Here is a 15,100-nt window from a genome sequence, read left to right on the forward strand (position 1 = left end):
TAGATATCTCTAGAGAATGTTGTTGGTTGGTGATTTGTGGTTTAATAATATTGCTTCAGCATCATTGTTTAAAATGGGGCAGATAAAAACAAAACAGAGCCGTTAGAGAAAACCACAGCTACAATTACAAATACTGCTAATTAGTTACTAGAGAACCCTCTGTTTTAATAAGAATCATGAACTGAAGCGTCAAGCAGTGTGATTCTGATACATACATATAAAGTATATATACACTTAGAGGATTTGTATCTCTGAGATGTGAAAGAACAGAGAAGAAGAAAACAGAGCAAAAATTGGGTTGAAGAAACAAGATCACATTTAAAAGAAGTGGCAGAGATGATAACCATGTAAATATATATGTTGTTGCCTTTGCAACTTTGGAGACTACTCTTGGACGTTCAGAATTATCCGCCACCAACATCCGTTTTCGCCTTTTCTCCTTCCTATCTTTCCGTAAGATTTGAATCAGGGTTAAGAAGGACTGCAAAGGCATATGAAAGAATTCCTCTGTAAGTTAATAAATTTGTGGACTTTTAAGAGCTTTTCAGACGAGTAATGACGCTTTCAAAGACAGAAAGCTCAAGAAAAATGAAACATGGAAACTGCTACGCAAAACTTAAAAAACTCGCTGTACAGCAAATGAGCCGCTATCATAATCCAAAGTTAAGAAACATGAGATTCGATGAAAGCTAGTCATGGACTTATTATGAGATGCAAGAACTTTAACTACAATATAGCAGATGAAACTGATATAGCTAGCTGAGATTCTGAAACAAAGAGGAAGTTCAACGGTTTTGAGAAATACTCAAATCTATACCTCTTTCTATTCAAAAGAACCGCGACCTGCGATCCACAGGCTTAAGAATTTGGAAAGAGCACATTAAACTTTCGTCCACACTCATTAATGCACCCGCATTGTCAAATTCACCACAGTAGTTTGGAGCAGAAAACATAGTCACAAGCTGTCTATCAGCAAAGAACTCATACCCATCCTCCACAACCTGTGGGAACATTATAGGTTCTTAAGCACAGATTCGATTTCCCAAACCAAAAAAAAAAAAACTAGAGGAAACATTTAAACAATGTACTAACCTGGTGGGCACGACAGACTAAATCCATATCATTTTTTATTAGAAACTCAGCAACTTTGTCAGCGCCAAAAGTGTAGGAGACACCACGATCATTCATCCCCCAGCCTTTGATGTCTTTACTAGGATCAGACCAAAGAAGGTCACAGAGCAAACCAGAGTCTGGAACATCAATTGGACGCTCTATGTTCTTAATCTGTTCCACATTGATCAAATCAGGAGATAGTCCACCATGCATACAAAGGATCTTTTCGTCTATGACAGCAGCCACAGGGAGACAGTTAAAAGTGTCTGTAAATACTTTCCAGAGCTTCACATTGAACCTTCGTTTACATTCGTCATAGAATCCGTAGATTCTGTTAATAGATGCACACTCATGGTTTCCTCTTAAAAGAAAAAAGTTTTCAGGGTATTTGATCTTGTAAGCTAGCAGAAGACAAATAGTCTCCAAACTCTGCTTCCCACGGTCAACATAATCTCCTAAGAATAAGTAGTTTGCTGCAGGAGGGAAACCTCCATACTCGAACAGCCTCAATAAATCTGAGTATTGACCATGAATATCACCTGAAACGATACAAAGAAAAAAGCTACACATCAACCTAGGAATTCACCGGAATCATCACAAAAGATATTTCAGTTGAAGATAAACGAAGATAGCAGCAAGAGAATTTGCTAATATCGAAGCAATGCGTTTTTGTCGAGAAATATCAAAAATGAACTTGCTTTCTCTCACAAAACCACGCAAACCTCCAAGATTCCGAGACTATCAATTGCCTAGAGACAAATGTTACAATCAACCTATGAATCGACAGGAACCAAAATCAACCTACATCTCTCTCTCTCTTCTCTATTCTACATTCCCACATAACTTCAATTCTATTGGTTCCTATTCCCACAAAGCTAAACTCATCTCCTCCAAGAAAAATGCAAACTTTTTCATTAAAAACTAAATAAGAGAAGGCAAGATGATACTACACAATCATGAAAATTCTCAGATCCCAAAGCGAACAAACAGAGAAAAAAAAAGCTGATATATCGAGACAGAAGTTAAATACCGCAGATCTTAACAGGGGCAGCGAGCTCAAGAAGACAAGGCTGTTGAAGAAATATCTCTCTGGAGACAAAACAAAGCTGTCGGATCTCAGAATCGTTGAGCATAGCTTGTTTGGTCCCAGCTTTAGGGTTTCTGTAATCAAGTAAACGTCGAATGATGTCGTCGAGAACAGCAGGGTCCATGCTTCCCTGCCCTTGTTGCGCCATTCCCTCACTTACCCACCTTCCAAGTTTCAATCTTTCGGATAGAATTCGATCGCCAATAAAAGAAAAAAAAATCAAAATATAAAATTTCAAAATCTGAAACGAAAAAGTTGTCGCCTTTGTAAAATTTCTCTTCCAAATTTATGATTTGTTTCTCTTGACAAGTAATTTCTCTGATGGGTGCTTTTACGGAAGATGATTTGGCAATCTCTGGGTTTTCTTCTCCATTGGACAGAGAACCAAAAATGCTATTGCTTCTTTTCTTATCGTTATTTTTTCTTTTTTTTATCGACGTCGATTTTTGTTGTTATTAATTTATTATTAGCACAAACGACATTCATTTTTTTTTTGTAAAATTATTTATAATAACGACTTTAATTTATACCGCTATTATTGATAACACACATAACGGTATAATAGCGTTTTCTAATACGATTATGCAAGATTTTAATCTGTCAAAAAAATTTACATGATAATAAGGTAATAACCAATATGCATGATTTGCATTTTAACCTAAGAAAATACAAACAAAAACTTATTATGCAGATAAATAAATATATAGTTGCTTTTTTTATTATTAATATTTTATTCTACGAATTTTATTCTACAAATTTTGATTATGCAATTTTCATTATACGACTTATGTCATTAGTGTATATACGATGTTACCAATTAGAGCTTCTATCTTTTTCAGTCTATACCTCCATCAATGTGTATATTTATTAAAAGTTAAGTAATAAGTTCTCAATAGAGACATGTGTTTTATAAAGTACGGTACGGTTCTAATAGTAACGAAAATATATACAGTTTATAAAACGCATATCTTCATAAAGTGCGGTACGATACAGTGGTTTTACAAAGATAATGTATAACATGCATTTATTAATATTTGCATATATAATAACTTAATAAAATAAAAACTACTAAAATTTGAATAAAGGTAAAATAACAAATCCTATAATCAGTTCAAATTTTTACCAATCATACTTATAATTATATTAACACAATACTAATTTACAAAAAAATACCTTGCGGCATAGCGCAAATTTTTATTTAGTCTTATACAAATAATATTAGCAAACAACATTGGGATAGTGTCATGGTCGACTTGTAAGTTTCAATGAAAAAATCCATAAAGAAAATCTCATTATACATTAATTACTAAATTTCTTGTTGATATTATAAACTTCAAGAAAAAATAAATAATAAGAGTTATTGTAAAAAAGTAACTATCCAAAATCATAGCTGTCAAGTATGCAATTTTTATAAATTTTTTGAAATAATACAATCTGATAGTATTAAATGAATTTATTTTTCTAAATATTGTAATAGATTTTATTATGTTTTAGAATACTTTTTTTTAAATGGCTAAGAAGTAAGATCGTTATAATCAATTTAATCTACACAGTTGGTGACAGGTGTGAAATTTTAGAAACATAACATATAACTTTTTTTTTTGAACAAAAACATATGCTAACTTAGAAAATATATTCATATACTACTACAAAAAAATAGAGAAATATATCCATATAATTGACTTTATTTAAAAGATGAAGACAAAGCACCTTTTTTTGTTAAAGGGTTTGAAGACAAAAGCACACTGCTTTGACCGACCGAGAACTATATATAAACATATGGGTAGATCTCTAGTCTTCAAACATTTTATTTTCTAAAAACCTTTTTTTTATATTCCTAAATTTGTTAAGAGTTTAATAAAATAGTGATTTGCCTTGATATGGATCCGAATAAAATGTTAGAGAAAGTTCTAACAGACTCCGATCTTTGCCACGGAGCTAAGTTATATTTACCAAAAAAGCAGATAGAGAAGATATTAAGTACTATAGAAAATTTTGCGATGCCTCCAAGTGGTTTTCAAGTGGAACTTTTAGACAACAACAAGAGTTACTCGGTAACAATAAAAAAAGACAGTCGTAGATATTATATGTGTTCTGGGTGGACTGAGATCAGAGAAGCAAGAAATCTCAAAACAGGCGATAAAATTAGATTGTATTTACAAGATACCAAATTCATTTTTACTTTTAACTATGCATTGAGTCTTTAACTTTTTTTTAAAAAAAAAGTGTTATCTCCCATTATTCTATTTTAATATATCTATTATAATATTTTGTTGTAAATGTGATCTAAATTCTAAACTATGGGTATGTGAGTATTTTAAGTTTGGACTAGATACAAGTCATTTACTTATTTAATTTATATTTTGTTAAGAATTAATTGTCTGGAAACCAAAAAAAAAATAACAAAATTTTACAATATGGCACATTCACAAAGTGATTACATAAATAAGTATTTTTTGCTTTACAAATGACGATTCTACCTTCATGTATCCTAGCAAAGATATGTATTCCTCTCCACATAAACTTCTCAATTGGTGGTTTGAAATCCCAAACACACATGTAAACCCTAAATCAAATCGATTCTAATTGGATTAAGCAAATAAGAAAAGAGACTACAACTATAGAAACATACATATAACACGAAAAAAACCCTGCAAAAGGACCTAATAGAGAGGAAGAGGAAATATCTAAATTTTAATCCCAAAATAGAGCCACAACTATCGATTCAACCCTCGCGAACTACAACCAAAACTAAAACTAGGAAGAATGAAAAACCAAACGAGTACAAATGATCCCTGTGTATCTCAACCCAATATGTTTGAACATATATTTTCTCAAATTGATTTTTATTAATTTAATTTTATAACAAAATATATATATATATATATATATATATATTAATTTTTATGTTATTTTGCACATTAGAAATCACCAAGAATTTTGGAACTTAAGGGGGTGTTATTGGTTTATTGAATTGTAAATTCATATAGGATTTGAAAATCTTTATTAATTATGAAATCAAGACATATGGATTTTAAAATAACATGTGTTTACACATGAATTTGAATCCTTCTATTTTTCTCTTTCAAATCCATTCAAATCCATTTAAAACATAATTTGGATTCTCAAATCCAAAAACAAATGACGAAACGAATAATATAGGATTTTAAGTAGTATTTATAAATCATAGAATCAATAACACATGATTTTAGTTAAGATTTTAAAATCAATGATTGAATAACAAATAATTTTTGTTTGGATTTCCAATTCTTTATAAATCTATGAACCAATAAGAAATTATAGTAAAAAATAATTTAGACCTGAAAGCCTTTTGGTTTGTGTCCAAAATAAAAAAAAAAAACTCACACGTTGACAATGTAAATTTCCATGATTTCATGATATACTTTCATGCATGCAATTGGTTAGTTTTGCTTCTTCTTTTTTGTCGGGAATGACGTTTTTTTCTTGGTTTCTCCATCACTTCTTGTCTCTGTCTCCGTCTCCATGTATCGTCGTCACTTTCTCTATTTTACTTGAAAATAATACCATTCTTTCAAAAATCTTTTAATTTGGTCGGTTCAAAACAACTAGAAATCATGGCCACTGTTTATTCATCTGAACTAAATTGGGGTACAATTCTATTAGTATTTGATAATAAAGCAGTTCAATTGCATTTTAAATTGTGTTAATTGAAGAAGAAAAATTAGTTTCTCAACAATTCTCTTTGGTAATACTAAAATTAATGTTCAGAAAGAAATCATAATTTTTCTAATATAAAATGATGATAGAAACCTGATTAATTAAGACAACTGAAAAATCTATATTGGTAGAAGCCTCTCAGTGTAACATAAGAGATGAATCAATGATTTGATTAAACCAAGCCAAGACCAACCGGAATAAACCGGAGATGTAAAAATACTTTATAAACCAGAAATGAAGAGAAACACGCCAACGGCAAGAAGAAGAGAAAGCAAGCACCAGAAGATTCTAAATATACTACTAACAAGCTTTAAACTGAACACAAACCCCAACCAAAGAGCATAAAAACAGAGTATTCTACATAGTCTTGCATAGTTACGTTTCATCAGCCAAAACTCGTAAAGAAGAGAAGCCAGTGAAGACAAAAGTTTGAATCTTTGAAGAAGGAACAAACGAAATAAACAGTTTACCTTTCGTTTAGGAAGAGCAACATGCTCTTTTCGCGCCTCCAGATGTGTCATCAACGTTAATCGTAGTTCCTTGCCCAGGAATTGCGGAATTAGCTGCTGCTGCTTCTTGTGCAGCCAGTGCCTTTTTGCTTATGATATGGTAGATCTCTCCTAAGATGGTCTGAAACGCTTTCTCGACGTTTGTTGCTTCAAGAGCAGATGTCTCCAGGAAAGAGAGACCTTCCTTCTCAGCCAAACTCTGACCATCTTCCTCAGCAACGGATCTCAAGTGGTTCAGATCTGATTTGTTCCCAGCCATCATGATCACAATGTTGGAATCTGCATGGTCTCTCAGCTCGCGCAGCCACCTTAAGACATTGTCAAAGGTCTGTCTCTTGGTGATGTCGTAGACAAGAAGTGCACCCACTGCGCCTCTGTAATAAGCGCTTGTGATCGCCCTGTACCGCTCCTGACCTGCAGTGTCCCAGATCTGGGCCTTAATTGTCTTTCCTTCAACCTGTGTATCCATCATACATTCACAGTAACTACCAGTTAGGTCTCAAGAATTGAAGCATTCCCCAGATTTATAAACAAGATTGCTAATGTTTCAACAATCAAAAGTTAAGAACATATATCTTCTCCAGTTGTTAAAACCATCCTAGTTACATTATTAACCATCAACAATTATAGCGCATCATTTTGCATTCAACTACATAAGTATATCATAGAATTCCCTTCGTCAAAATTTTAATGGGTTTGACTTTAAGAAAGTATAAAGGTGGACAAGGTCAAGGAATGACAAATGATCAGGAGATGCAATGAATTATTGAGACAAGCTGTGAGAATCTTCTTATTTTTTTCAATTGGCCTTCACGACCATCCATTTATAGTCTTAAAATTAGAAAAGCATCTGTCATAACTCATAGCCAGCACATCTAAGATTCTCTCTTGAACAAAAAATCTTAAGAACACAAAAAAACGAAATCAATACACTTCAGTAGCTGAGAAAAAAAATACCGCCATATACTCTCGAAACAGACTATTCTTCAATCTTAAGAAACCAACAGAATCAAAAAACTTAAGACCTATCACTTATTTGCTACCCAAATCAGGCCAAATCGAAAACACTAAAGAAGATGCAACTTAAAGAAACAAAACAGACTAAAGCCCAAATCAGGCCAAATCGAAACACTAAAGAAGATGCAACTTTTAAAGAAACAAAACAGACTAAAGCTCTAGAGCCATCACTTGAAATTAGCTATTGAATACCTGAATTCTACACTACACTAATAGGGTCAAGAAGCTACAAGCAAACCAAAACATAATTGAAGACAGTAAATCTCTACATAGCAAAGAAAGTAGAAACCTTCATGGATTATAGCTAAAAGATAAACCAGAATCAGAAACAAGCTAATAAGAAGAAAAAACCTATCCCAAAATCACAGCTTTAAGCTTCTTAACATATATACCAAACCTAAGTCACCATCTCTTCATATTTCTCTGATTCCAAAAGCAAATACTCTGAATTTTACACCTACGCAAGTAGAGAAACAGAGAAAAATTCGAAACTCACCTGAGTAGTTCTGGTGGCGAATTCAACACCAATAGTGGATTTAGATTCCAAGCAAAACTCATTCCTGGTGAATCTCGACAAGATATTCGATTTCCCAACACCAGAATCACCAATCAACACAATCTTAAACAAATAATCATATTCTTGATCTACTCTATGCGTCATTTTTCTCCTTCACTCTCCGATCTCGCAATCAAACCTACACATTAAAAAAACACAAACTTTATCAGTTTTCTCCAAAATCAAACCCAGATCCAACGAAATTAAGACGAACCCACAAGTAATTCAGAAGACGAAAAACGATTCGTGTACCTTGATGGCGGATGAATCGAGAAAAAAAAATCGAATTTTTCAGATCTATAAAGGACGAAACTTTGATTAAAAGAGGCTTTAAATGTTTGTTCTCTACCCAAATTAATGGAGGAAAAATGGAAAATTTCTTGTTTAATTTGTTGGGCTTCGTCTTCTTCTTCGAGAGAGAAAGAGGAGAGGAGCAATAAAGTGAATATACGGTGTATCTATACGTATCTCTGTGTCAGGGAATAGAAAAACGACGTCGTGTTTAAGAAAAAGACAAAGCTTCAGTTATCGTGATGATGTGGCAATTAATGATTCGTTAGCAGGCTGGCAAAAAGTAAGAGCATGTTCCAAAGGGTATTATTGGAAATGTATTTTTGAGCTTTATAATTGCGTTAAGAGCAAAAATGATTGTTATTGTGATTGTGGCAATGATCATAAGCCACGTCGATTGAATATGAAAATGTCGAATAACACAACTTCAATAGAAGAAGAAAAGAATGATAAGTGGTGTTGATGAATTGAGTCAATTGACCAATCGATAATGTGGTGGTTCCGGTGGCGATGTAACAATGTTATGTGGTGGTTCCGGTGGACGTATTATCCAAATGTGGCCTATACTATAATTTCTTTTTGTGTGGCTTTGGGCATTTGCCCTTTTTGCCAATGGGTTGTCACGGCTCTGATCCCAAGGTAGATAGATTCGATGGAAGAGGTCATGTGGCGGCTTAAAAGGCAATATGCTACAAGTCTAGTGGATAATACGTCGGAGATTGTGGTGGTAATAGCTACAGAGGAGGAGACTATATGTCTTGGGGTGTGACACATACTCACACAGAATTCGAATCTGATGAAGATGAGGACAATTAACGCTAAATTTACGTCATACTTTTTTCAACGTAACGTACTAACGTTATTTTGTTATAAATGTCTAATAGGTGTATTAGCTAGTCACTAGACATTCGTCAATCGTCACGTGTGATTTTGTGCCCTCTAATAATAATAAATCAAGTTCAGTTTCGTGTTACCGTAAAATATATGCTATTATTTCCTCCCATAACGTTAATTTCAAAAAGAGCAATACTTGGGTTCACCCCTAAGGGTGAATCCTTTTATTCACTCATTTTATTTTAACCAATCACAATTCGTCACATAATAAAAAAAAATTCAATTAATTATTAAATCTAATCCCAAACCATTCTTTTATATATACCCAAACCGATAAATAATCTCGTTTAATTACAAAATCTAAACCCTAATTCTCCTTTGTAAACCCAAACCGACATTTAAACTCGTTTAATTGTAAAAAAACTAAACCCTAATCATATTTTCTAAACCCAAACCGACATTTAACCTCGTTTAATCATAAAATCTAAACTCTAACCCTTTCTAATAAACTCAAACCGATACATAATTTCGTTTTAGTGACAAGTTAGATTTTATAATTAAATGAAATTTTTTATTGTTATTAAGTGGCAGATTCTAATTGACTGAAAGATGGTGAATAAAAGAGTTCACCCCTAGGGGTGAACCCAAGTATTTTTCTTTCAAAAAGTATATGTATGACCTATTTAAACATTTATTACTTTAGGTTATTAATAATCTTGACGCAATTGTACGTTGCTGTTAATTTTAGACGACAACAACACAAAAGAAGGCAATCGTGTGGACGAAAGAGGAGCCGATACATACAATTGCAAACATCTATTTGTATATTATATTTTCTTTCTAAATTATTAAGAGTACATGTAGTCACAATATCTAAATTAAATTTATAAATGTAAATATACATATAGAGTTTTCACAAGTGATCATATTTTAAGGATAATCATTGCCAGAAACACTAATTCTTTGCTACATACAGTTCTTAATTTCTTAATTTTCTTTGGTACAATTTTTTGTTACCTCTGTAGAAAGGTTAGATACATCGCCTGCAGAAGTAGTTTAAGACTAAGTAAAAATATTCGAGTGACAAAAAAAAAAAAAGTAACATGTAAGGTCAAATGATGAACCTCCCTCATCACATGATTAGGCTGCCATAATTAATAAACCGAATTCAGAATATACATTCCCAACTTCCCATAATTATGAATTGCCTAAATACTCATTTCTAGTCTTAATATAATTAAATTACAAAAAATCAATTTCTAGTATTGGGCTTTATAAGCCCATTCAAACTCTCCATTAATATGATATTGTCTGCTTTGGGCCTACATGTTCAAGCCCATACGGATTTGTTATTGGGCTTTTTTCCAAAAGGTTTCATACTAGTTGGAGGTGGACTTGGTTTATATATTAGAAACTTCTTTTCTAAACTTCCGATGTGGGACGTTGGTTTATACCCAACAATCTTCCCTTCAAACCACGGACCACGAACATTGGGCCTCCTCTTCAGAGAAACCTTGGCACCCTAACTCGGCACTCTCTTATTTGCGAAATTTTTGACACACCTTCTTATCGTGTAACATTTGAGGGCTTCTCCCACACCGATCATAGGTCCAAGCCCACTCTCCTAGGTCCACTTTTTCGACCTAGGCTCTGATACCATTTATTGGACTTTCCAAGCCCAATCCAACTCCCTTATTAGTATGATATTGTCCGCTTTAGACCTACATGCTCAAGCCCGCACGGATTTGTTATTGGACTCCTTTCCAAAAGGCCTCATACTAGTTGGAGTTGGACTTGGTTTATATATTAAAAACTTCCTTTCTAAACTTCTGATGTGGGACGTTGGTTTGTACCAACATCTAATGGTTAGTCAATCTTTTCTTTTGTCAACGACAGAGCCGGACTTGAGCACATGGTGATGAAACATTTCATATATATATAATTTGAGCAAATGGGGCCCCACGTAAATGTTTTTTTAGTTATACATATATATAAATTGTTGTAAATATGAAAAAAATAGCAAGTTTGATGAATATTTTTGAAAAAAAACCAATAAAAATATTATTTTTCATAAGATTTAAGTTATTATTATTTTTTTAAAGGATATAATTGTAATATGTTTTTTTAAATAATAGTTTTGTTTAAATTGATTATTTTTACTTTATAATTTTTAATATTATAAAAATTATGATGTTATTTTTTTATTAATTCTAATGGGACCCCAAAATTCATTGGTCCGGCTCTGGTCAACAAGAATAAATATCAAGTCAAAGGAGGTTTTTTCTATTTATTATTTTTTTTTTCTATATGCATGAACAACAAGACAATTAAAAAAAATGATGCAAGGATTAGTAGAACAAGAAACGGTAGCTAATTAAACATTCCATTCAAACCCATAAATATGGAAAATACATTATACTGTCATTAATACAATAATAATTAGAGAAACAAATCTTAAAGGACTTTGATTGAGGACTTAGATTGCGTTCTTAGACCATGCACATAATCTCTCCCTATAAATAATCGTTTCATTCTCACAATCTTATAAAATTTGATTATACCTAAATCAATAAAAAAAAATGGCAAAACCTGTTGTCTCCTATTGTCTCCTCTCATGTATATTTGCCTTGCTTTTTGTGAGTTTCGCTTCAGCGGAGAAAGATGATCAAGACAAACAGGTAATTGCACAAATCATTCTTTGTTATTGATTATAATTATAATCATTTCATGGTTCTAATTATATGACTAATGACTAACCATAACTATGATGATTATGATACTTGTAGGTGTATATAGTATACATGGGTGCACTTCCTGCTCGTGTTGACTACATGCCAATGTCCCATCACACTAGTATTCTTCAAGATGTCACCGGAGAGAGGTGCACTGAATTTATTCGATTTTATAGATATTAATGTGATTATTTGTATATATGGAATATGGTTTCATGTCTATCAACTAAAATCCATGGACCCTCTAACAAATGTATTTCCTATTTGTAGTTCGATCGAGGATCGTTTGGTTAGGAACTATAAAAGGAGTTTCAACGGATTTGCGGCCTGGCTAACCGAATCCGAAAGAGAGATACTAGCTAGTAAGTGAACTATTAAATGGATTATCCGACCCGAAAGTTTTCAAAATACTTTATCAAATCTCAAATTACATTTCTTCTCTATGAAATAATTAATTAACTCTATTTGTTGTAATTGTTTTGCTATTTCTTAATATTCAATTTCTTAGGTATGGACGAAGTTGTGTCTGTGTTTCCTAACAAGAAACTAAAGCTCCAAACAACAACGTCATGGAATTTCATGGGCCTCAAGGAAGGCAAAAGAACGAAGCGAAACGCTATCATAGAGAGCGATACAATCATCGGTGTCATTGACAGTGGAATCTATCCGGAATCAGACAGTTTTAGTGGCAAAGGCTTTGGTCCTCCTCCTAAAAAATGGAGAGGTGTTTGCGAAGGCGGCAAAAACTTTACTTGCAACAAGTATAAAACCCTTTTAAATCGATCATACAATTAAGATTGTGTAAGGATTTTTCAATTGCTTAGTTGGAATGAATGTGAATGATTTGTTTGTTGTATGTATAGCAAGCTTATTGGAGCACGATACTACACACCCAAACTAGAGGGTTTTCCTGAGTCAGCGAGGGACTACATGGGACATGGATCGCACACAGCATCCACCGCGGCTGGGAACGCTGTGAAGCACGTGAGCTTTTATGGACTTGGTAATGGAACAGCCAGAGGTGGCGTTCCAGCTGCAAGAATAGCGGTTTATAAAGTATGTGACCCTGGTGTCGATGGGTGCACAACTGACGGAATTCTAGCCGCATTTGACGATGCCATAGCGGATAAGGTGGACCTCATTACAATATCCATTGGTGGGGACAAAGGTTCGCCTTTTGAGGTGGACCCGATCGCGATCGGGGCTTTCCATGCCATGGCCAAGGGAATCCTCATAGTGAATTCCGCAGGAAACAATGGTCCTGAACCTAGCACGGTCGCGAGCATTGCGCCGTGGATCTTCACTGTTGCTGCTAGTAATACTAACCGTGCGTTTGTCACCAAAGTTGCTCTCGGAAACGGCAAGACAGTTGTGGTAAGACAATTGTGGACGGGTCATTGTTCCTTTAAGACAACACATTATCGTACATATATTGTCCTCTTGTAACATTACTGCTTGTTTCGAAACAGGGAAGATCGGTAAATTCGTTTAATCTTAACGGAAAGAAGTACCCTTTAGTATACGGAGAATCAGCTTCAAGTAGTTGTGATGCTGCTTCTGCCGGGTAACTACCATCCCAAGAAACATTATTTTTTGTATCTATTTTGCTCTTCATATGAGGGTTTAAAGTGTAATTGCGGTTTCAGGTTTTGCTCACCAGGGTGTCTAGATAGTAAACGTGTGAAAGGAAAGATTGTGTTGTGTGATTCCCCGCAAAATCCAGATGAAGCTCAAGCTATGGGAGCCGTCGCATCCATTGCTAGGAGCCGCCGTGCAGACGTGGCAAGTATCTTCTCTTTTCCAGTCTCTATTCTATCGGAAGACGACTATAACACTGTTCTCTCGTATATGAACTCCACCAAGTAATAGCCCCTATCTCTGTTTTATTATATTTATTACAAATACTCCAACCTAAAATTCAAACTTTTTTTTGTCTTGGCCAGAAATCCCAAAGCGGCTGTTCTAAAAAGTGAGACAATCTTTAACCAGAGAGCTCCCGTCGTGGCTTCCTACTCTTCCCGTGGCCCAAACACAATCATTCCTGACATTTTGAAGGTATATATAGAAAAAGAGAAAATTTAAATTACTCTGTATCGGTCATTTTAACAGTTCTGCGTTTGACTGAAAGTGAATTTGTATTGCAGCCGGATGTAACAGCGCCAGGATCAGAGATCCTAGCTGCTTATTCTCCTGATGCCCCACCAAGCAAATCAGATACAAGACGTGTAAAGTACTCCGTTGAGACCGGAACTTCAATGTCTTGTCCGCATGTTGCTGGTGTAGCTGCCTACCTAAAATCATTTCACCCACGCTGGTCTCCTTCCATGATCCAATCCGCCATCATGACTACCGGTAAGTAAAAATAAATCCACTCACAACATAACTTTCTTGTTTTGCAAGAAAACTTATAATACTCTGTATTTGGTGTTTCTTGTAGCTTGGCCGATGAATGCATCAACTTCTCCGTTTAACGAGTTGGCCGAGTTTGCTTACGGAGCTGGCCATGTCGATCCAATAACTGCAATTCATCCTGGACTAGTCTATGAAGCTAATAAATCTGACCACATCGCCTTTCTCTGTGGCTTGAACTACAACGGAAAGAACTTAAGACTCATCTCCGGTGATAACAGCAGTTGCACTAAAGAACAGACCAAATCGCTACCCCGAAACTTAAACTATCCTTCGATGACTGCTCAAGTATCGGCAGCAAAACCGTTCAAAGTGACTTTCCGTAGAACAGTCACTAACGTCGGTAGGCCTAACGCTACATACAAAGCAAAGGTAGTCGGATCTAAGCTCAAAGTCAAGGTTATTCCAGATGTCTTGTCTCTAAAGTCATTGTACGAGAAAAAGTCCTTCACGGTAACCGTTTCAGGTGCGGGTCCCAAAGCTGAAAAGCTTGTGTCGGCACAGCTGATCTGGTCTGATGGTGTCCACTTTGTGAGAAGCCCCATTGTTGTTTATGCTACGAACTGATTAGTCAGAACCAGTTAATGTTTCTATTTGTTCATGCTATATCTTTGTTGTTTTTTTTTGTTTGTGCTTCCTCCTCCCATTTTAGTTATAAACATGAAATCTAATTATTTGCCTGTTCTAATAAAAACCTTGTTGGTTCTAAATTCCAAAATGGTCATGAGAGTTTTGATTAAATTTGGAGAATAATCTATATAATTGTTTTCTTAATAAAAAAATCCATTTCTAGTGAGGTTAGTCGATTTTAGTGGTTGTTAAGAAGAATAAACAGTTTTTATTTATAAATGAG

At 34.3% G+C, this 15,100-nt stretch overlaps 3 protein-coding genes across 6 annotated transcripts; 1 reads left to right on the forward strand and 2 right to left on the reverse strand.

Annotated features, from left to right (window-relative positions):
* Nucleotides 1-119: 119 nt before the first annotated feature.
* LOC9313583 (serine/threonine-protein phosphatase PP1 isozyme 5) lies at nucleotides 120-2,629 on the reverse strand. 2 transcript variants are annotated; one of them, XM_021025600.1, is made up of 4 exons: nucleotides 2,144-2,629; nucleotides 1,093-1,652; nucleotides 818-1,001; nucleotides 120-451 (listed from the first exon to the last, which is right to left on the reverse strand). In XM_021025600.1, exons 1-3 carry the CDS (start codon nucleotides 2,346-2,348, stop codon nucleotides 828-830), a joined length of 939 nt encoding a protein of 312 aa, XP_020881259.1. In that variant the 5' UTR covers nucleotides 2,349-2,629; the 3' UTR covers nucleotides 120-451; nucleotides 818-827. The 2 variants fall into 2 exon arrangements, with proteins under 2 accessions (XP_020881259.1, XP_002877515.1); XM_002877469.2 differs by having other exon boundaries at nucleotides 120-481; nucleotides 2,144-2,628.
* Nucleotides 2,630-6,097: 3,468 nt separating this feature from the next.
* Nucleotides 6,098-8,414, reverse strand: LOC9311873 (ras-related protein RABA2c). 3 transcript variants are annotated; one of them, XM_021026001.1, is made up of 3 exons: nucleotides 8,234-8,414; nucleotides 7,922-8,120; nucleotides 6,098-6,865 (listed from the first exon to the last, which is right to left on the reverse strand). In XM_021026001.1, the coding sequence occupies exons 2-3, from the start codon at nucleotides 8,084-8,086 to the stop codon at nucleotides 6,377-6,379; spliced, it is 654 nt and encodes a 217-aa protein (XP_020881660.1). In that variant the 5' UTR covers nucleotides 8,087-8,120; nucleotides 8,234-8,414; the 3' UTR covers nucleotides 6,098-6,376. The 3 variants fall into 3 exon arrangements, with proteins under 3 accessions (XP_020881660.1, XP_020881662.1, XP_020881661.1); XM_021026003.1 differs by having other exon boundaries at nucleotides 8,200-8,408; XM_021026002.1 differs by having other exon boundaries at nucleotides 8,196-8,408.
* Nucleotides 8,415-11,282: 2,868 nt separating this feature from the next.
* LOC9313585 (subtilisin-like protease SBT4.5) lies at nucleotides 11,283-14,957 on the forward strand. Its single transcript, XM_002875759.2, has 10 exons — nucleotides 11,283-11,784; nucleotides 11,893-11,987; nucleotides 12,109-12,200; nucleotides 12,347-12,599; nucleotides 12,702-13,212; nucleotides 13,308-13,402; nucleotides 13,485-13,700; nucleotides 13,782-13,893; nucleotides 13,983-14,190; nucleotides 14,276-14,957. The coding sequence occupies exons 1-10, from the start codon at nucleotides 11,686-11,688 to the stop codon at nucleotides 14,812-14,814; spliced, it is 2,220 nt and encodes a 739-aa protein (XP_002875805.1). The 5' UTR covers nucleotides 11,283-11,685; the 3' UTR covers nucleotides 14,815-14,957.
* Nucleotides 14,958-15,100: the final 143 nt, after the last annotated feature.

This window comes from Arabidopsis lyrata (genome assembly GCF_000004255.2).
Source record: "Arabidopsis lyrata subsp. lyrata unplaced genomic scaffold ARALYscaffold_5, whole genome shotgun sequence".
NCBI classification, from domain to species: domain Eukaryota; kingdom Viridiplantae; phylum Streptophyta; class Magnoliopsida; order Brassicales; family Brassicaceae; genus Arabidopsis; species Arabidopsis lyrata.

Bases quoted from the DNA above. Each gene is read 5' to 3' on its own strand.
- LOC9313583 (XM_021025600.1), bottom strand. From the start codon at position 2,348: ATGGCGCAACAAGGGCAGGGAAGCATGGACCCTGCTGTTCTCGACGAC. The intron at 1,653-2,143 runs GTATTTAACTTC...GTATCGTTTCAG, and splicing joins TGCCCCTGTTAAGATCTGCG to GTGATATTCATGGTCAATAC. The intron at 1,002-1,092 runs GTTAGTACATTG...ATGTTCCCACAG, and splicing joins TAGTCTGTCGTGCCCACCAG to GTTGTGGAGGATGGGTATGA.
- LOC9311873 (XM_021026001.1), bottom strand. From the start codon at position 8,086: ATGACGCATAGAGTAGATCAAGAATATGATTATTTGTTTAAGATTGTG. The intron at 6,866-7,921 runs GTGAGTTTCGAA...ATGGATACACAG, and splicing joins TCGCCACCAGAACTACTCAG to GTTGAAGGAAAGACAATTAA.
- LOC9313585 (XM_002875759.2), top strand. From the start codon at position 11,686: ATGGCAAAACCTGTTGTCTCCTATTGTCTCCTCTCATGTATATTTGCC. The intron at 12,201-12,346 runs GTAAGTGAACTA...TCAATTTCTTAG, and splicing joins CGAAAGAGAGATACTAGCTA to GTATGGACGAAGTTGTGTCT. The intron at 13,894-13,982 runs GTATATATAGAA...TTTGTATTGCAG, and splicing joins TCATTCCTGACATTTTGAAG to CCGGATGTAACAGCGCCAGG.